The sequence below is a fragment of the Hemicordylus capensis genome, chromosome 15, assembly GCF_027244095.1.
Source record: "Hemicordylus capensis ecotype Gifberg chromosome 15, rHemCap1.1.pri, whole genome shotgun sequence".
NCBI lineage: Eukaryota > Metazoa > Chordata > Lepidosauria > Squamata > Cordylidae > Hemicordylus > Hemicordylus capensis.
The window spans coordinates 20,208,811-20,229,380 of NC_069671.1; the positions used below are offsets into that span (position 1 = coordinate 20,208,811).

The 20,570-nt window shown below is 54.4% G+C and overlaps 2 protein-coding genes across 4 annotated transcripts; both read right to left on the bottom strand.

Moving 5' to 3' along the window:
• Positions 1 to 232: 232 nt before the first annotated feature.
• LOC128338127 (uracil-DNA glycosylase-like) lies at positions 233 to 6,352 on the bottom strand. Its single transcript, XM_053280110.1, has 7 exons — positions 6,087 to 6,352; positions 5,326 to 5,529; positions 4,679 to 4,774; positions 3,750 to 3,847; positions 2,441 to 2,529; positions 1,927 to 2,105; positions 233 to 1,308 (listed from the first exon to the last, which is right to left on the bottom strand). Exons 1-7 carry the CDS (start codon positions 6,174 to 6,176, stop codon positions 1,168 to 1,170), a joined length of 897 nt encoding a protein of 298 aa, XP_053136085.1. The 5' UTR covers positions 6,177 to 6,352; the 3' UTR covers positions 233 to 1,167.
• Positions 6,353 to 7,210: 858 nt separating this feature from the next.
• On the bottom strand, positions 7,211 to 20,553 carry CHEK2 (checkpoint kinase 2). 3 transcript variants are annotated; one of them, XM_053280108.1, is made up of 14 exons: positions 19,499 to 20,553; positions 18,209 to 18,333; positions 17,835 to 17,982; positions 16,479 to 16,572; positions 15,303 to 15,411; positions 14,411 to 14,464; positions 13,989 to 14,050; positions 13,323 to 13,422; positions 12,413 to 12,499; positions 11,718 to 11,881; positions 10,969 to 11,081; positions 10,138 to 10,223; positions 9,501 to 9,581; positions 7,211 to 8,126 (listed from the first exon to the last, which is right to left on the bottom strand). In XM_053280108.1, exons 1-14 carry the CDS (start codon positions 20,541 to 20,543, stop codon positions 8,004 to 8,006), a joined length of 2,391 nt encoding a protein of 796 aa, XP_053136083.1. In that variant the 5' UTR covers positions 20,544 to 20,553; the 3' UTR covers positions 7,211 to 8,003. The 3 variants fall into 3 exon arrangements, with proteins under 3 accessions (XP_053136083.1, XP_053136082.1, XP_053136084.1); XM_053280107.1 differs by having other exon boundaries at positions 9,483 to 9,581; XM_053280109.1 differs by lacking the exon at positions 9,501 to 9,581.
• Between the last annotated feature and the right edge of the window lie 17 nt (positions 20,554 to 20,570).

Genomic DNA, 20,570 nt, shown 5'->3' on the forward strand with positions numbered 1-20,570 from the left:
AGCGGCCTGCCTGGGCATAAGGCAGCTTCCTAGGTTTTCATCTAGGTCCCCAGGGAGGTGGCATCTCCAGGTAAAGCCGGAGCCACTCTGGAGAGCCACAGCAAGTCAGTGTAGACCAGACTGAACTAGATGGACAAAGGGTCTGACTTGGCAGAAGGCAGGTTTGCCATGTTCCTAAGAACATGCAGGGGAAACCAAAACAAAGTGCAATAAACTGCCCATAAGCACCATATATCAAAACGATGTTTTATTTTTTAAAAAAGTACAAAGCAATGAACAAAACATCAATATTAGTGTTACAGATATAGAGGAGGGAAGGCTTAATTTGGTATCCAAAATATACCAGGTGAGAAGTTATTATGCAACTGCATACAAAAAATGACTGGAAACTCAGAACCATTGATTCCCAACGAGGCATGTTTAAGAGTATCACCTGAAATTGCCAGCACTACAGAGGTTGCCAAGTACCAGGGCCAGAAACATTTTGGGATCCTCAAGTGTCACATGAAATCCTTGGGCAACACTACAGTTGATCCAGTTCTTCTACACCTCAGGAAACACTTTCGTGTAAAGACTTGGTAGGGCACAGCAACGACGGAAGCTTTATCTGAAGCTGATAAAAAGACCAGCTTGAAAGACTCAACAAGACACAAACACCAGTATAACAACCAGGGAAAGAATTCCTGAGCAGGGGCCAAAATGAAAAGTAGCTTTTTTGCTGTTCAGAAGGCAAAGGTGCTTCCATTTTCTTAAGGAATGGAGAAGTAACAAAATAAGGAGCTTTCAAAAAGTACTGCATTCACAGAGCACAGACCAGACTCTCGGTCTTCGTATTGGCTTGAGAATTAGAACCAGAAAGTTACAATAATCTGAGCCAATCAATCCACATTTGTCCCAAAATGCCCCTGCAAAGGAGAAATATATATGAGAGGGCACCAATTTCTTCAAGCCTCAAACACATTCCTGGGAATGAATCCTCTTGGCTTTAAAAAAAACCTTACTCCAGAGTAAGTGGTGGTCTGAAGACCACCGTTTTGATCTGCCCATTCACTGAAAATAAATCCAAAGAATAATAATTCTCAAGAAGCATCTGTGCTCTTCAAATGACTCTCTCTCAATACACACAATCTTTTAGGCTGCAGCAGTCTCAAGGACCACGTCAGTCGCTCAGAGGGCTCGCCAGTCAATGGGCTTCTTTCCAGATTTTGCCAGCAGCTCATTCGTTCTGGAGAAATGCTTGCATCCGAAGAAACCCCGGTGCACAGAGAGGGGCGACGGGTGAACCGCCTGTAGGACATGGTGGCGTTTCTGCAAGAGAGCAGAGCAGAGAGAGCTCATAGTTACTGCCAACAAGTAGACGGCTGGCGCTTGGAAATGCCACCGCACTTGGCGAAGTCAAGGGTTATGCAGGGGGGACCCACACATATCGCCTGCCCCCCGTTCTGTAGTGCCAGAATCGGACAGAGAGTCACAAGTGGGCCTTGCTTCTTACAGGTGCTGCAGGACTGGGCACATTTTCAGTCATACGTAAGAGGGAAGCAACTCGAGGCACAAGACATTCTAGGCTCCACCCGTACCCAGGAAAAAAGCTGGCAGGAGGGATGTGTGGGGATGTTCTTTGGCATACTAAGAACTAGTTGGAAGGGAGGCATGAAAAAATGTGCACACACCACACTGGGGAATGTAAGCATTGTCAGGCCACGCTGCGACTGTCTTCTCCCTGTGGCCAGCCAGGAAGCAGGATGTGGCGACAAGACTCTCCTCCCATGTGTGGTCCCAAGCCTCCCGCAGGCAGACACAGAAGCAGGACCTCCAGGCTGGCTCCCACCTCTGCTGCTCACACAAAAGTTGTGACTATCGCAGGAGGCCAAATGGGTTGCCGCAGCTGATCAGCTCCCCTCCATCCCCAGGCAATGGCTGACTCACCCTGTCGATCGCGCTGCCCTTCTTCTGAGCATAGGCTCCCCACAGCATGAAGACCAGGCCATCCAAGTGCCTGTTCAGCCAGGACACCACCGCGTCCGTGAACTGCTCCCAGCCCTTCTCCTTGTGGGAAGCAGCTTGGTGCGCTCGGACAGTCAGGACCGCGTTGAGCAGGAGCACGCCTGGAATCGCAGGCACAGGAGGAGGCATGAGTGGGAAGGAAGGCGGGACGCACAAGCAGGGCGCTCTGTCTGTCCCTGGCTGCTAAGGGCTGACCAACACTTTATGCAGGAGAAGTGTCTGTATTCCAGCAGGGAGTATGCCAGGCCAGGGCAAGCCTGGGGCTCCTTCCCTGCAGGGCAGTCGGTGGGTGCCGAAGGGAACTCTCCAGCCATCAAAGCAAGTGCTGCCACAAACCTCCGGACGGAGGAAATCTGCTCCATCCTTCTGGAGGCAAATGCGGCCTCCAATGGCCAGCAAAGCCCACCCAAGGAGGAAAAGCAGAACCCCCAGTCACCTTGTTGGGCCCACCCAGTCAGGTCTCCGTGGCCAGGATGAGAAAAGCCTTCTATGTCTGTAGCAAGCTCTTTGTAAATATTCTCCAGGCTGCAAAGGGGAAAACAACAACAACATCCGGCAAAACCTTTTCATCCAAACTTCTGATAAACACAAACTTCATAGGAACAAAGGAAGTTTCTTTATACCCAGTCAGATCACTGGGTCCATCTCGCTCAGTGTTAAAAGGGGCTTAGACAAATCCATGAAGGACGAGTCTGGTGGCTACAGGCTGCCTCCAGCCTCAGGGACATGATGCCTCTAATTACCAGTCGCAGAGAAGCAACAACAGCAGGAGAGGAGGGCATGGCCTCCCCTCTGGCCTGTGGGCTTCTTGGAGGCATCTGGTGGGCCATTGTGGGAAACAGGAGGCTGGACCAGAGAGGCCTCCTTGGGCTCTTCTTATGGCTCTCCAAGGTTTCATGCAGGAGTCTCTCCCGCCCTACCTGGAGATGCTGCTGGGCATTGAACCCGGGGCCTTCTGCTTGCAAGCACGCAGATGCCCTTCCACAGAGCTCTGGCCCCATCCCCCAAGGGGAATATCTTACAGTGTTCATAATAAGTTCCTTGCACTCACTGTGCATAATGCTCTAGTTCCTACTGTTGGTGGCTCCCTTCAGTTTGTTTAGCAAAAACTTGCAAGCAAAGCCTTGGGTGCCTTGCACAGGTTTGGGGTGATGGGCTGGGCCCTGCCCCCAGGAGTGCCTGCTGTGTCCCAGGGAAAGCTAATTGGAGGAGGAGGAGGAGGACGACGACGACTCAGTCTGCCTGGTGGAACTCGGAGACTCAACATGGACTCAGTCACAAGGATCAGGCTAGTTAGTTTCCGTGCTATATTTGGTTTAGTGTGTGATGTTGCAACTTCCCTTTCCCCCACTCCTTTTCAAACCCAAGCTCTTACCAACTCCTTAAAATAAGCTGCTGTTCTGTATTTAGTATGTGTCTAATCCTAAAACTCCCTGTGGCCTAGCTGATCAGGGCACGTTGGTGTATGAAGGGGGTAAACTCCGGGGCCAGCCACCCTACCCTGTCAGGAGGGCCGTTACAGTGCTTACGTGCAGTCCCTTATCCAAATGCAATCTAAGGCGGGCCCTGCTTAGCCAAGGAGACAGTTCAGACCACAAGACCAGCTCTCCTCCTTCCCCATATTACACATCCACCTGAGAGCGCTGACACATTGTCAGTCCAAACAGAAGACCAGTGGAAGATCAGGATGCAGCCAAGATTTTAACTTATAACGAGAATTTTCACACAGGGGCTGCTGACCTTACCTGGGTGGAGGTGGGACTGGTCTCTGGACACTGAAGCAGAGTCCGTGGGCCTGACGAGGGCCGTGATATGGGTCTTGGCCCAGGATGACTACTTTCACCTGGTTAGCAATGACACAAACAGGAAAGGTGAATGGCTGCTGCTGCTGGCCATTTGGCTTCCCAACTTACACTGCGGATGGAACCCATTTGCTGATGCTCTTTGCTAGGACCCAGAATGGGACCGGAATATCCTGGTTCTGCCCCTTTCATGCCCCAGAGAACTTCTGGAGTTACCTTGCCCAGAGCGAGACCCTCGAGCCCACCTCACCCAGCGCTGTCTACCCTGACTGGCAGCGGCAGCAGCTCTCCAGCAGGACTGTTCCCCCATTTCTGGCCCTCTGGTGCTTCTCCATGGAAATGCTGGCCACTGAACCCAGGTCCTCCTGCAGGCAGACGGGTACTGCCACTGAGCTATGGCCCTTCCCCTTCACCTCCCAGAAGACCAACGGAAGAGTCATGCATTTGTTAGTGACAGCAAAGCTCGTGCTACATGGTGACAGGAGCACAACTAACCCATTTCAAGCCTCAGCTCAGTCACAGAGATGCTGGGTGGCCTTTAACAAGCACACCCTCTCACCCACAGAATTAGAGCAGCAGCTCACCTGCCTTCTTGCTCTTTGTAAAGCACCACGCATACAGGTAGAGCAACATTAGTGCCAAGCATCACTGCATTCATTAGTGCATTAACACTTGTTTTTAGAATGCACACAGAAACCTGAAGAAACCAAGCTGGAAGTGCTATACATACTTAGGATGACCACACCAAACAGAAGCAGAGAAGAACCAGGGTGGCAAATCTAGCAACTTAGCTATTCCTGGAGAAAAAAGAAGTGCAGGTTCAGCTAACGATACAGCTTGTGCTTAGGGTTGAATCTACCAGATTTACTCACATCACGGATATCACACATCTGGGTCCAAGTGAAGACTTGATGAGGAGGGGGGTACACTGTGTGATGCTTGCGCTCCTGAGCAACAAAGGCCATGAGCTGGTTTGGGAGAGAGACGAACACACTTCAAATCCTAGCTACTGACACAGTGGGATGGATACACAGATGAGAGATATACGGTGGTGCAGCAGCAAGGCTTTATCCTACCATACACATGATTATGTTCCATGCAGCCGTCTCCATGCAGGTCATGCAAAAATAGAAATAAGCCTAGAAATAAGCCGTTTGAACGTGTGCCAAAGGAGCAGGGAGCAACCAAGTGCCAACCTTAAGATTAAGGCACACACAGTTCAAGGTGGGGACTAGGAGGAGTCAGGTTTTAGTTCGGAGATCACCTTTGAAGTAAGCGACGCCCGATTTTCAGTGGGGAAGCCAGAGAGAGAGAAAAGGACATAAGCACAGCCCTGATGGGCCAGGCCCAAGGAAGCCCATCGAGTCCCGCATCCTGTTTCCCACAGTGGCCCGCCTGATGCCCCTGGGAAGCCCAGAGGCAGGAGCGAAGGGCGCGTCCTCTGGAGGAAAAGCCGGAGGAAGGGAAGACCGGCCTTTAAGCGCGCATCGAGGGTCAAGGGGACCCGCCTGCTGCCCACCTGGGCGAAGTAGGGCTTGGAGCACTCCCCGGCCAGCGCGGCCCTCCAGCTCTGCCCGATCTCGGCGGGGACGAGGCTGCTGCTGCTGCTCCGGGCGGCGAGTCTCTGCAGCGCCGCCTCTTTGTTCCTGCAGATCCGCTCGAGCTGCTCCGGGGTCAGCGGCGGGGAAGAAGCCCCGGTCTTCGGCCTCTTGGGGGAGCCGGCCTGGGAGAGGGGGCGGGTGAGGAGGGAGGCAGCGGCGGCAGCGCAGGGCCAGCATCGCCCTCGGAACAGCATGAGACCCCGCGCGGAGGCCCCCAGGGACCCTTCCGGCTACAGAGTAACACGTGCGCTTTCCGCGGGGAAAACGGCGCAACCAGGCCAACCCCCGTTCCTTATTGGTCAGCGGCAAGCAGAGCGCGCTCGCAATTGGGCAGCCGCTCCAGGTCCAGCGTCTCCCCGCCCTCCCGTTGATCAATATCGGGCTTGTTGTCCAGCCCTTCCATTTCCTAATTGGCCGATGGCTAAATCAAAACAATCCAGTGCGCCTATCACAACTCGAATTGAGTCCCTCGCCCCGCCCCTCGCAACGGTTGCTAAGGAAGCCCCGGAGGTTACCGGCGGAGCATAAACCCGCCTCCCACCGCCATCCATTGGCCAAGACCTAATAAAGGGCGCTTCCCATTGGCCGGCACCTCCGCGGGCGCCTTTTTCTAACCCGCACGGCGATGAAAGCGAAAAATCTTTCCCGTCTCCTCAATGCTGTCCTTCCTCGCCTTTACCTCCGGGTTCCCGCCGGGCTCCGGCGAGCGGCTCCGTTTCTTGGCGGGCACCGCCGTGAAAAAAGAGAGCAGCGTCTTCTGTCCGATCATGGTGGCTCCGTTCCCAGGCGGGGGGAGGCGTCGCGGCTCGGGAGGAGGAAGGAAGAAGAGGAGGAAAAGCCGCCGCCGCCAGCTCGTCTTCTCCACCTCCTCTCACAAACTCCCAGGCTTCTCTCCTCGCAGTAACGCGAAATTGGCGCCAAGTGAGCGCGCGTGCGCGACTGTACATAAATAGAAACTGCGCATGCGCCAGAAGGGCAGCATGTGTCGAAGTCCCCGCCCTGCCTGGGCTTCAGCCGCTCTAAGTTCAAGGAGGCGCATGCGCAGACCGAGGCCTGCAAAGAGAGCGAGCAGCTCCGGGTCCTGCTCTTGGCGCCCAGCAGAGGGCGCTGCTCTCCCCAAACGCCAAGCTCCTCCCCGCCCGCCGTTCAGCCCAGGTTTGAGGGAGATGGGAGGGAGGGAGGGAGGCGGCGGCCCAGCGACTGTAGTTTTATTCGGAACATTGCCAGTAGGGGGCGTTTGCGGGACCTTGCGGTCGAGAAAGGGACGGGCTAGAGCGGCACCTAGCCTAGCCAGCCAATCGCACGACGTTGATTTACATTCCGCGCCAAACGGCCTAGACTTGGGTCCTGGGCAGGATCTCCAGATCCAAATGAAAGATCCCACTTCCGGGAGGAAAACCTCGAAGGAGAAGGAGGAGGAGGGGGGATGGCTCGTGGAGGATGCTCCCCACACCCCGAGTTGGCCGACTGCGCCGCCCCAAGGCCAAGGCCGTGTGAGGCCGTGTTCCCTGCTCACTTCCAGAAGGCCACTAAGTTTTGTTTGAAATAACTGCCGCTAACCTCCAATCGCTAAAATAGCTATTCCACAGAGTCTTCACTGACTGAAGTTCTGGACACCCAGGCGGTGCTGTTGGGAGAAGGGAATCCTCCCAGGAAGTGAGAAGTTTGCCAGAGACAAACAGGACGCTGCTCTTCTGGGGACAACGGGCTCCATAATACAACCCCTCCCTTTGTGATTTTTAAAAGATAACTGCGTAACATTGCACTATATTACTTGAATAATATAGGACTCCAGTACTTGAATGAGAAGTTAAAATCTCCTGTTATATTTTAACTCAATAAAACCAACTCACCATTGTGCCATGCAAAGTAAAGAAAGGTACTGACTACAACTGGAGAGACGGAGCATGCTCCCTTCATGCCAGCATTCAAAATGTCTCTGTGCAAGATAAAGTTTCTCTGACAGATCGCCCTTCAGGGTAGGGGCACGGGCTTCAACGGAGCATGCTCTCTCCTTGCCAGCTCTCCAAGCATTTCACAGCACTTCACATTTGCCTTTTAATACACTATTGTAGTTTCAGTTACTTTGATGCAAAACATCATCTGATGCTTTTTTGCAGAATTTGGATTTCCTTGCTTCGATATTTTAAGAAGGAATGAAAAGTTGACAGGGGTTGTGGGCAGAAAACAGAAAGGAGCCTCATTTGAGCACACTGAGCATGCTCTCCATGGCAACTCTCTGTGGTGACCCTGGCCCTCCCTAATCCGGAAGCGTCCTCACTCCTTCCCCAAGGAGGCACAGAGAAAGAACTCGTGCTGGATCAGGAGAGCAAGCAAGATGGTGCAGCCTCTCCCGCAACCCTGTTCAAAGCTTTTGGAATCTCAGAATTTTGAGACCGGAAGGGGCTTGCTGCAGCTGGAGAGAAGCGCCCCTAGCCCGCCTGCCCCTTCCCTTGCCCAGAGAGAAGCTTCCAATTGCTGCTTTTTGAGAAAGGGCTTTTTAAATTATTAAACCATGATTTGTATTCCAAAACAGTTGACAAGACATTCACCGGTATTTAAAAAGTCTACAAAAGGAAGCCAGGAACTCTTCAGATCAGGGCTGCTGCTTCTTCTCCTCCTCCTCCTCCTCCTCCTCTTTCTCCTCTCTTTTCAGCAGCTTGGAGGGCCCTGGCAGGTCTTCCTCTTCCAAGTGCCGCTTCCTGCTGGTGGAGGGGGGCTGAAAGAGAAGGCAGGAGGGCAACAGCTGCTCAGCCCCAGCCCAGCAGCCCCTGCTAAGGACTTAAGAAGAGATCAGCCCCAACTGGACCAGCATCCTATCTCCCCCAGTGGCCCATCAGATGCCTCCGAGAAGCCCACAGGCCAGAGGTGACAGCACGCCCCTTCTCTTGCTGTTGCTCCCCTGCACTGGGCATTCAGAGGCATCTTGCCCCCAAGGCTGGAGGCGGCCTCTAGCCAGACTAGCAGCCAATGGTAGACCAGTCCCGGGTGAATGTGTCCAAGCCCCTTTGAGGGATTGAGGCCACTGAGACAAACGGAGCCCTTTATGTTCTGTAGCATGCTAAGATGGTATGCAGGGATCATGCCCAACCCAACGCCCACTTGGGTGCAGCCCAGGATGGCCAGGGGTCCAATTCACACTCGAAAGCACGGCTGAAGATGTGCAAGTGGTGACTTGCTGGCAGCTGGCCAACCTAGAATCAGGGCTAGGAACAGAGGAAGCTGCCATCTACTGAGTCAGACCCTTGGTCCATCTAGCACAGAACTGTCTACACAGACCGGCAGCGGCTTCTCCCAGGTTGCAGGCAAGAATCTCTCTCAGCCCTCTCTTGGAGATGCTGCCTGGGAGGGAACTTGGAGCCTTCCGCATGCAAGCAGGCAAATGCTCTTCCCAGAGCGGCCCCATCATGCCCTCAGGGGGATTTCTTCCAGTGCTCACACATGCAGTCTCCCATTCAAATGCAGCCAGGGTGGACAAGTCCTCCTTGCTACCACAAGACCAGGGCTGGGAGGGAGAGGCCTGATCAGTGCCCACCTTGCTTCAGCATCTCCAGGGAGGACTGGGAGAGACTCCTGCCTGCAGCCTGGGAGAAGCTACTGCCAGCCAGCACAGACAGTACTGAGCTAGATGGACCAAGGGTCTGACTCGGTAGAAGGCAGCTTCCTACGGCTCCCTGGCCTGGCATTCTGTGTGGCACCCGAGTACAACTGGCAGCACCCGCCCCCCCTTGGGAAAGCTGGGCGGCTTCTATGGAGCCTCCTGAGCCCTGGAAGGGCTTCTTCCCGCCCTGCATGCCACCTGGCCTTCTACCCCTTGCTGGGCTCAGAGCCGGGCGCTGCTGCCTGCGTCTCGTGGCATCCGGGCACAAGGATGCTCCTCCACCTGCTGAAGCAGCCGCCTCCCTCCCGGAGGCCTCTGGCTGCTGCAGACCAGGCAGGCCCCCTTGGCAGTTCAGCTAAACTCCGCTTTAGAAAGAAATCAGCCACCGTTCAGCAGATAAAGGCGACTTCTCTCCCATCTGAATTCCAACTGTTAGGACTGAAAACCGTTCTTTCAAACAAAAAAAAGAAGTACCGTGAGAAATATAGATACCCGAGTCTGTGCTCCTGGGGTGGGTAGAGAGTCCTGTGTTGGGGCAATTAACTGTTGGAAGGTGCTCTTCATACTTTCATCCTGGAAAGAGAGCGAGACTTGTAGAAATTACCAAGGGCCCATCTCAGCCCCTGCCCTCCTCAGCACTGCCAAAAGGGCAAGCCCAGAGTCCATCCCCACCCAAGATGGGGAGCAAAGCTGGTCTGCTGGTAGCAAGCAGGAATGGTCCCCTTTGCCAAGCAAGGTCTGCCCTGGTTTGCATCTGGACGGGAGACTACAAAGGAGCACACAGTCTGCTGTAAGAGATCCCCTTTAAGAGGATGGGGCCGTAGCTCAGTGCTTGCATGAAGAAGGTCCCAAGTCCCCTCTCTGGCAGCATCTCCAGGTCGGGCTGGGAGAGACTCCTGCCTGAAACCTAGGAGAGCTGCTGCCAGCCAGTGTCGACAACACTGAGCTAGATGGGCCAAGGGACTGACTCAGCAGAATGCCACTCCCCGTGTCCGTTCCCATGACATCTCTGCAGCCAGCCCTTTGGCCCTCCCTGCCTGGGCTCTGCACACCTTCCCCTGCCCATCCGGCTCACGGCAAGGACCACACGAGGAGCTGGCCAGGTAGGACCACTCAGGGGTGCCAGTACCTGAAGCCAGGGGTGCTCCAAGGCCGCTTCTATTTTCAGGCGCTTGTCTGGATCCACCGTCAGGAGCCTCTTCACAAGGTCAAAGGCTGCAGCAACCAAGCGAAAGAATACAGCCAGCCCGACACACAAACTTTGTACACAAAGCCGACTTAACATTAACCACAGATGCCTCAACGTCACACGCATGTCCGGCCGAAACGAAAAGGGGCAGCAGTGCCACTGCTTGTTAAAACAGGTGACTTCTTTCCCCCAAAACGTAGCTGAATCCTGTGCCCACAGTGACGTGTTTCCACATAATCCAAGTCATGAGCAATGCAAAGATGTATAGGAGGTGAAGAATCAGGCGTCTATAAATCTACTTGCTAGTGGCAATGATCCTGGCCATATGGTCAGCAGGACACCCAGCAAAAATACACACTCCCCCCCCCCCCAGAAGTCTCATTTCCATCTTGGAGAAGGTAAGAAACAGCAGAGATTCCTTTCTGAGCCACAGGAGAGGGCTCCCACCATTTCTTATCATCTCCATCTCCCAGCGCAAACAAGACCACCTTCCCTCCTCAGCCTTCTGCCAGAACAGGATCCAAGGGAAGAGCGGGGATTGGTGGCGACTACACATAATGGCTGGCTAGTGAGCTAAGTCTACACCTGTGGACCCCTGTCAAGAATGGGCCAATCTCCACTGGAATGGACCAGGTATTGCAGCCAAGCCAAGCCTGTGGAAGTCGACTGAAAAGCCTTCTCGTCACATGAGCAGCCAAACGACAGCAGGTGCTTCTGTGGCCAACCGGCACACACGCTGCCCTGGGAGACAGGATCCCAGCAAGGCCGTACCTTCTTTCGAGACGCGATTCCATCTCTCTTTGCAGTAGTAGTACTCTCCCCTGGCAATCTGCTCTCTCAGGGAGAGACGGGCATTTTTGGCGAAGGGTGGGTGTCCGACGAGGCTAAGGGAAGAAAGAGGAGGAGGGAAATATCGCCTGGCTCGGCCACTGAGAGGCCGGCCGCAGCTCTGACGGAAAGTATTCCATGTTCTTGCCCGTAGAATTCCCAAATTCAAATCCAGGCAGCTAGGCGTCTTGGGAGAGTCACTCTCTCCCAGGGCTGAGGGGCTAAAAGGCAAGTAGCAGCCCAACCCTGTTCATGCTCACTCCCAAGTAGAGCTGCCTTAGTTCTTGAGGAACTAAGCAAGACACAAAAAGCAAAACAGATTTCCTTCAAGACTAGCATGTTCACTCACAAGCTTGTGTTCTTAATGGGAAGCCCACTAGCTTCAGCTACAGTATGTATCCTAGACCCACTAGAAGAGAGCTGGTCCTGTGGTTGTGAACACGAATGGTCCCGATGGGAGACAGCATGTGAATGCTGTAAGGTGTTTCCCTTCGGAGATGGGGCTGTAGCTCAGTGGAAGAGCAAAAGGCTCCCAGGGTTGCTCCCCGGCATCTGCAGGAAGAAGAGCCAGGAGCGACTCCTGCCTGTCACCTGGGAGAGCCACTGCCAGTCCGTGCAGACAATCCTGAGCTAGATGGACCCAGGGTCGGACTCGGTGTCAGGCAGCTCCCTCCGTTCCTAGGATTCCTTACCACATAAAGAGAATCACTCCTAAACTCCAGCAGTCCACAGATCGCCTGTATCCAAGGGTCTGAGCAGAATCCTGAACTTCAGGAGCAAGGTAGTCAGGTGTGCCACATAAGGTCTTCATGAGAGAAGTTTCTCCAAGGATCTTGGATTGTCCAAAGTCTGTAATCTTACGTGAGCGAGAAGAGAAGAACAGACCAACGTTGGTGAGCTTTGTTTGCATGTACAGAGTTCTGCACGCCCTCTTCCACACAGGACGTGCCTGCGTCACATGCAGCTGGGGCCCTCTGCACGCTGTGCTGCTGCTGCTGCTCTCCCCTGGAGCAAAGGGGGCCCCCCACAGACACACAGTTCCAGACACAAAACACTTGATCTAGGTGGCAGATCCAACAGAAAGGACAAGGTTTAGGCAGAGGGGGCCTTGTAGGAGGAGAGCCAGACCTCCTCCAAATGCCCCCTTGAACTGCCTGCATGAGAGAAGCCGCCTCCAGTTTTGGACGAGAGTCTCACGTTTCTCTCCTCTTCCATATTTCATGGCCGGTTAACTGATCAACGTGGCTTAGGAGGCAGCTGGGCCTGAAGTCTTAATCCAGATCTCCCCAAGAGCAACTGCACTTAGAGCCAGTTAAGCACTGGGAGTGGCGGGGTGGGGTGTGTGTGTGTGTGTGTGTGGAGAGAGTTCTAGAGCCCACCTGCTCACCTTGATCAGACACTCCTCCTCATGAGACGATAAGAGCACGTTCTCCAGCTTCAGATCTCGGTGAATGATGCCACTGTTGTGCAGGTACTACACATAGTGCCCAGGAAGGAAAGAACGTTATGCAGTGAGCAGGCGGCTGTGGCACTGGAGGTCTCCAACCTTTGCATACAAAATCTGCCCTACTTTGAACAGGGGCGTTTAGAACGCCCCTCCTCCTGCCTTGCCAGCCCTCTTACTGCTTGCAGCAATTTTATATATAAACCAGATTTCTGATTATTGTGGGAGAATTGTCCAAGCTACAACTGCTGTGCGTACAACGGGTTTGGAAAGGGAAACACCCAGTCCCAAGCAGCACACACACAAAAAGTCTTAGGATAACCCCACAGGGAGGAGGGAAAGCCACGACTTTCACCACTGTATAGCCCCATTTCATCCTACAGTATCAGAACAGAGAGAGCGAGAGTAGAGCACACAGCACACGTACTCTGGCCGCAAAGCCTTCAAGCGCCATCTCTGGAAGGCAGAGAAAGGCCTCCCCTGCCACGACGCAGCTCTACAAGCATCTCGACAATGGCTTCCACCTGGGCCTCAGGAAGCAGACACTGAATGTCCTGCCACACATCCACAGGTGTGGGGAAGAGGTCTGTTTCCCTAGAGGGATGCCACAATCCTCCCAGTGAACTCTTCGGTGTGCTCTATTTTGAAGCGACAGAAGCAGGAATGATGCTATGCGAAGGCCTCGCTCACGCCTGGAGCAGAGGGAAGAGGCTGCTACCTTCCAGGGTGCCCCAGGCAGACACCAGTTCACTACTAAGCAGCACCAGCAAACGCCAAGTCCAGCCAAGCCCGTCACCCTGGAGGCAGCTGGCCATTAGCCACGCTTTGGTTTGCGGAGCGGGCGGCTACGTACCTGCACAGCCAGCAGCATCTGGTAGAAATAAAGCTTGCAGGTGGCTTCAGCCAGCTCTGCTGGGGGCAGGACCCTGTCAAACAGCTCCCCGCCTCTCATCCTGAAAGAAAAGAGCAGAGCAAGAACCGCCACTAGGGGGCAGGTCTGAGGTGGAAAGACATCTTTGTGTTATCCTTGTGCACATTGCTCAGTCTGGAAAGATCAACCCAATGATTATTCCTTCCCACAAGAGGACCACAGCATCTTGGGTGGGGTGTGGCTCACTGTGGCACAGGCACCGCCTCTTAGAAGACAGCAATCTCTGCACGCAGACTGCGAGAGCAAAGTCTGCCTCATGCCATGGTGGGCTCTCCTTCCTGGAGGCTTCCAAGCAGAGGCTGGTCAGACATCTGTCGGGGTGCTATAGCAGTTTCCTGCACTGAGAAACGGGGTGGTCTAGAAGACCTCTCTGGTCCCTTTCGGCTCCAACACTCTGTGATCACTACCATACAACCAACTGCTCTGAAAAGCAAACATGGGCCCATCTGTGGCAAGGGGTGGGGGTTCCTCACTCCACATACAGCCCAAGGAGCTCTGGCCAGATTTTGTTTGTTCTGTTCCTGTAACTTCTCTTCCAAACTGTCATGATCAGAAGGCAACTTGCCCCGCTGCAGACGGGCAACTTACAGCTCCAACACAATGTAGAAGTCTTCTCCCTCAAAGAAGTCGATGATCTTAATTAGGCAGGGCTGTGGGAAGCAAGAATGGAAAAGGTCCCAACCTCTTCTAAGAACAACACCCCAGAAAAGCATTAAAGAAAAAGAAGAGTGTGAATACATACACCACAGACAGAGAGAGAGTTTCCCCAGTGCTACTCTGCGGCCAGAGAGCAGGGCAGAGTCTTGAGCGCAACAGAGGAAAAGAAAGTATACGAACAGCATCTCCACCCCATAACCTCAATCTCCTGCTCCACCCCCACAACAAGCTTTACAGCAGAAAGTAAAAAAGTCACTTCTCAGAATCTTCACGGAGGCTTTAGTTACAACCACAGAAAGAGAAGCAAATCCAAGGAAACAAGGCAACTGACTGTTTTTGAAGGACAGACTCACGTGGTTGATCTTTTTCAAAATCTCCACTTCTGTCTCTATATTGAAAGGCTTGTCCTGTTTTCAAAAAGTGAAACGTCAAAAGATCAGGTCAGTTGCACAGGAGCCTCTTAGGTTAACTTGAGGTGCTGCTTAAGTCCGCACAGGACAAGAAGATGCAGCCCAGGACGCAGCCCGAGAACTCCGAGTCTGCTGCACTGCCTCCCCTCCCGAGGAAGGTGAAGGCAGCCTGCCCGCCTCAGCCCCACCCCGGAGATTACGGACCAAAAGCCAGAACACTCCTATAAAGTGCAATCCAGCCAGGGGATCTTTAACTCTGGTAGAAATAGGTGGAATTGCATCACAGAAACAACACATGGAAGGAAAGAAGATCTTCAGCTCCAGGACAGGAGCAGGAAAGTGCTAGAGACTGGGGCCCTGAGGAGCAGCAGAGAATCCCACCCACCCATTCCCTCCTGGAGCTGTGCCCATGGTGTGTATGGCTGGGAGGGGGCAACCGTTTGTGCAGTGGGGGCTCCAGCTCTGGCCCCGGGAGCCTCTTTCTGCAAGTCTCTGAACCCTGCCCTTGTCAGGATGCGTGACCAGGGAGGCTGCTCAGGGAGGGGAACAAGTGGCTGCATGGGATGCATCAGGCTGTCTTGCCTCGCGAGGGGAGATCAAGGGATCCCTGACAAATTCCGCTGGAGCCATGAGGCACATCACATGCAGGGAAGCTCCACGGAGTAGAAGACCCCCAGCTGGTGTGTTTGGGATAGAGAGGGAGGTCACTGAAGGCTCTCTGCTAGCCACAAAGGAAGATCTGCCATTGTTTCCCCGAAGGTGTTTTTTCAAAGAGCCGTTTCCTCCTTCAAGGAGTCCCCGCAGCACAAGCCGCCACCACAACAGGGACACTCACCTGCTCTGGCAAATCCTTTGCCATAAACCTCCGCTTGTTGATGATCTTGACGGCCACTTTTTCCAAGGTGGCCCTCTCAAGGGCCAGCTTCACCTCTCCACAGGCACCACTAGCAGGAAAAAGGCAGGCACGTTAGACATCGTTGCTTGGAAGCAGTACACACACACACACACACACACACACACAGAGAGAGAGAGATTAGCAAGGCATTCCAATGTTCTGCTTTGCCCAGCGGCTGCAAGTCAACCCGGCGGCATCCCACTCATGGGCACAGTCAGCACAGCTGCCAGGCAGCATTTGGAGGGCAGCCTCGCTCACGGGCACAGCTCAGAGTCCACACTGGCCAACCAGAGCCAGAGACAGAACTGCTTCATGCAGCTGTGACAGGAGGAAAAGAGGCCAGGAACACCCTTCTGCTCACTGGCCTCCCTCAATCTTGCCATTCTGGGCTGAACTCAAACAAGCAAAGGTCTTATGGTCATTCCAGCTATTCTGGAAGCTCCATTCTTCTGGGGTGAACTGGGAGGCAGAGACAAAGCCAGAAAGAGCCAGAGTTCATTTTGATATTCTCTCCAAACCACGAAAAATGCAGTGCCTTCCATTTCCATCCAGATCTGACAGAGGACAACTGTGTGTTAAACACAGAGCAACTAGTCCCCAGTTGGAGAGGGAAGCAGGCAGTGACAATCTGGGCATAATCAACCACACCAAAGGCTCCGTGAAAAGACAACATTTCCATGGTCTGTTTCTCTGGGTAAGGTGGCAAGCTTTGACAAGAAGAGACGCCAGCTTGGTCACCCCTGTTGAACGCCACCTTCGACACAGAAGGTTAAGCAAGCGAACATCCTGCTGGAGCTCAGGCAACCTCACGCGGGCAATCCTCAAGCAGCGGGAAGCCTGAAGGGCCGGGGTTTGCCTGTGCTCAGACAGCTGGCGCCTGCGCCTGGCCTTCTGCCCACCACCAGCAGAGTGAGCAGGTCCTTTGGCAAAGCAAGCCCCCCCAGCCAATCACCCTACCAGCACGCACCAGAGAGCCAAGAGAAGAGAACCAGGTCCCTTGTCAAACTGCTTTGCTACCAGCCACCCTGGCCCCCACAGACGGCACTGGAGAAAAGGCCCCCAAAGCAGGCAGACGGGCCCCACCCTGACCCAGCCCCTCAGGACAGACAGACTTACCTGCCCAAAGTTTTTGATATGACATATTTGTCTCTGAGCTCCTTAGGATACTTCAACTGATGATCGTCCACCATGAGATCATAGAATTCAAACACTGGGAAGGCGAGCGAGAGCGGAGCCCTGTTACTGCCGTCCTCAACCCCCTCTGGCTAATCCAAGAACTACGACTGTGCTGGGGCAGGAGGGAGCAACATTGCTCCTGATCCTCATGTTCAAGGTTGTCGCTCGAGCAAAAAGCGGAGGGAAGCAGAAGAAACACATCCTTGCAATGGCCAGAGCTGTAGCGCGCACAGATTCTGCTGGGACCCAAGTACCCAACTAGCTCCTAAGAGTAGCCACCACGATGAGACTCCAGCATCCACACTCACTCCCAGAGAGGAGTCCCGGATGCTCATAAAAACACAGGAAGCTGCCATATACTGAGTCAAACCCTTGGTCTATCTAACTCAGTATTGTCTGCAGAGACTGGCAGCGGCTTCTCCAAGGTTGCAGGCAGGAATCTCTCTCAGCCCTCTCTTGGAGATGCTGCTGCCCGGGAGGGAACCTGGGACCTAGATGCTCTTCCCAGAGCGGCTCCATCCCCTGCAGAGGGGAATACCTTACAGTGCTCACACTTCGCATCTCCCTTTCGTATGCAACCAGGGCAGACCCTGCTTAGCTAAGGGGACAAGTCAGGCTTGCTACCACAAGACCATCTCTCTTCCTCTGGACTTATGCTTGGAGCAGGGTCCCCTCCATCAGGGGTTCTCAGACTGGGGGCCCCAGATGTTGATAAACTACAACTCCCATCACCCCCAGAGACCATTAGGGCTAGCAGTGGTGGGAGTTGTAGTCCAACATCATCTGGGGACCCACATTTGAGAACCCCTGCCCTACAAAGTTAATGTGGGGTGGAGTGAAAATCCACAGCAATCCAGAATGTGCACTCCAAGTTACCCCACAAGAACTAGACATGAAAAAGCATTCTTTAAACCATGGAGCTACAGAGGCATAAAAAGTGATGGGGAGCATGTGTGCACACACACTTTTTTTTAAATTCCCACTCAGGTTGAATCAGGAAGGCCCCACTCTGAACACATGTGCACGTGCACGGCCTTGATACTGCCGCCCAGAACAAAACTCATTCTGCACACAGATGAAACAAATCGAGAGAGAAGACGGATGGGGAGGCCTTGAGAATCCAAGACCCCACCCCACCCCACCCTGACCTCGGGAAACATGTGCCCCCAAAGCAATGGCCTGTGAGAAGTTCCAAGAGCCCTGCCTTGCCCACTCAGCTCTGGCATCCCAGCAGGATTGTCACCATCTCCACCAGAGACGCCCCAGAAAACAGAGGAATCTTGCAGTGCCCCTCACCTTTGTTATGTGGCAGAGAGAGCGCAATTTTGGCACGCTGCTCCAAGCGCAGCTTCCTGCCCTTCCCAACGCGCTGAGAGTTGACGAAAGTCCCATTGGCGCTGGTGTCTTCAATGCAGGCCACGTAGCAGCCTTCGAACACTTGCTCCTGGGGGGAAGAACAACCAGGCAGCCATCGCAGGTCAGCTGCCTACAGGCGCCAGGGTGGACTCTCCCATTTCTGTGGCACTTGTTCAGCTGCACCCCCAGCACCTGGACGCTTGACCCAAACCCTCAGGGAGTGTGAAGCAAGTGGGGTGCATCTGCTTTGCAGGTCCTCCCTCATGGCAGGAAGTTAGGAGGGCTCAGATAGAGACCTCCAGCCCCGAACTTACTCTGAAGATACGGAAGTGCTTCTTGCTGTACTGCTTGTACAGCTCCGTCTCCGCCAAACCCAGCTTCGCAAAGCTGTAGTCGCAGCTGGGGTCCCGCCCAAACCAGTACTCGTTCTTCACACAGTCTGCAGGCAGAGGGAGCAAAAGGGCAGTCAGCACACACCACCCTGGCCTGCAGCATCCCCTGGGGAGCTCCCTCCAGCACCTGGGGCTCCAGAAGCACGTGGGGGGCAGCACCAGCAGGACTGGAGCTCTGCCTGTGGCCACTGCCCCCTCTAAGAGAGGAGGCGGTGTAGTCAGATGTGGCTGACTACAACTCCCAGCATCCCCAGGGGAAATGGCCTTTGGCTGGGGGTTATGGGGGTTGCAGCAGGCTGGATAAAAATCAATGATTTTTTATTTTTTTTAAATCAAAAATTAGTGTTTTTTAAAATTTAATTCAGATTTTTTAAATAAAATGTTTTTTGAGGGGGGAAATCTATCTAAAGTTAGTTTTCTATTTAAGATATATTATAGTCCAAAGGTTATTCATCATGAAATAATGATTAGTTTTTAATTATGTAGCATGAGGCTGTATATATGCAATGTTTATTTTTTGGTAAATGAATTCCATTAATCCATTCACAATATCATGCTCTTCCAGAGGTTTCTGTAAGATTATTTTGGGCAATTTTTCTATCCAGAAGATATTATCACAGATGCTTGGTTTTGCAGTTCTCAAAACTGTGATTTTGTGTCTGCAGAGATTTCATGCCTCTTCTTCATAGCAAAAATGTTATAAAATAAACATACAGAGTTGAGGAAAAGACTTCTTAATCCCATTGTTCCTTTGCAAATCTATGTACATAGAATAAAGCTGATTAACCTATTAAACTGGAGATAGTTCACCTCGCAATAATTTCATAGTTATCTCTGTATGTCTAATAGAATAACCAAATCAGTAATTTTTGATATAACTGTAACTAATCTGAAAAGTTATCATTCCAAAAATGAAACCTTCACCTGGTTGTACATATTACAAAGATTATACCAGCAAGAATGAGTCTCTTATGTAAAAAACCCATGATTTAAATCTAGTCTTACTGGCAAGTGATTTAAATCGATTTGATTTAAATCAAATCCACCCTGGGCTGTAGTCAGCCACACCTGGGAATCCTTCTTGGCGGGAACAACACTGTCTGGGGGGGGCTGTGGGGGGGGACTTGGCAGCCTCCAGGCCCTGGCATGGGGGGGCTGCCCATGGGGGACCCCCCTCCTCCTCCTCGCCCCCCCCCGCAGAAGAGGACGCACCGCAGTCGGGGAAGGGGCTGGCCAGGGCCAGGAGGCACCCCCAGGGCTGGGCCGGCCCCCCCCGGCCCGGGCCCCCCTCCTGCTCCTCCTCCTCCTCCTCCTCGCCCTCGGAGATGGGGGGCAGCATCTCCTGGGTGGGCAGCGTCTCCAGCGAGCTGAGGGTGGTGCCGGAGCTGCTGCTGGCGGAGGACTGGCTGGAGGAGCCCTGCGTGGGCCCCCTGGAAGAGGAGGAGGAGGAGGAGGAGGAGGCGGCGGCGGCGGCGGCGGCATCACCGGAGCCCGGCTGCGACTGGGAGGGCTGCGACATGGGGGCGGGCCGGGGGGATGCCGGGCCGCCCGGGGTCCTGCTGCGCTGCGCCCGCCCTGCGAGGTAGGCCGCCCTCTTGCTGCTGCTGCTGCTGCGCCTTCCTGCTTCTTCTTGGCGCCTTTTTCTCCTGGCCCCGCCCCCTCCGCTCCCGGCCAGCCCCGCGCGCGCGCATGGGCCAATGGGGGGCGGCGAAGGGCCGCGCGGGGCCCGCCGGGAGTCGTAGTCCGGACGGGATGTGGCCGCTGCAACGGGCGGGGGCGCTGCTGAGGCGGGGTCCGCGGCGGGGGCTCCCCCGGCCCCCCCCGGCCTCGGCCTCCTCCTCCTCCTCCTCCTCCTGCTCGGCGGCGCCTCCCCGGTCTTGCTGCTGGAGCTGCGGCCGGGCGCTGCCCTCCGCCTGGGCCTGGCCCCGCTTCTGCCCCTCGTGCCGCGCCCTGCAGCCCCCGCCGCAGCCGCAGCCGGAGCTCTTCCGCCTCCTGGGATGGTGGGTGAGGACGGAGGAGCGCGGGGAGGGCGAGCGGGGGCTGGCGAGCGGGCGGGCTGACACGCGTGTAGTGACACGTGACTTGTCACTCGCACGACAAGGGGCACGGAGGGGGAGGGAGGAGGCAGCGGCGCCCGGCCCCGCCCGGCTGCAGCAGGGCCCTTCCATCCTATCCGTGCACCGCTTCTAAAGTGAACACGGGTGCCGTCCTTCGTGCAGAGCCACGTCTGGACACGCAGGAACCCGAATGCATACATCTTGGGTTCAGGTGGCGGGCAGGCATG

Excerpts from the sequence above, each read along its gene's own strand:
- LOC128338127 (XM_053280110.1), bottom strand. The coding sequence starts at position 6,176 with ATGATCGGACAGAAGACGCTGCTCTCTTTTTTCACGGCGGTGCCCGCC. Across the intron at positions 4,775-5,325 it reads CCAAGCCCTACTTCGCCCAG|CTCATGGCCTTTGTTGCTCA; the intron begins GTGGGCAGCAGG and ends CTCCCAAACCAG. Across the intron at positions 1,309-1,926 it reads AGGGCAGCGCGATCGACAGG|AAACGCCACCATGTCCTACA; the intron begins GTGAGTCAGCCA and ends GCTCTCTTGCAG.
- CHEK2 (XM_053280107.1), bottom strand. The coding sequence starts at position 20,543 with ATGTATGCATTCGGGTTCCTGCGTGTCCAGACGTGGCTCTGCACGAAG. Across the intron at positions 18,334-19,498 it reads CAGCCCCTTCCCCGACTGCG|ACTGTGTGAAGAACGAGTAC; the intron begins GTGCGTCCTCTT and ends CTCTGCCTGCAG. Across the intron at positions 11,082-11,717 it reads GGAGTGATTCTCTTTATGTG|CCTCGTCGGACACCCACCCT; the intron begins GTAAGGAATCCT and ends TTCTTCCCTTAG.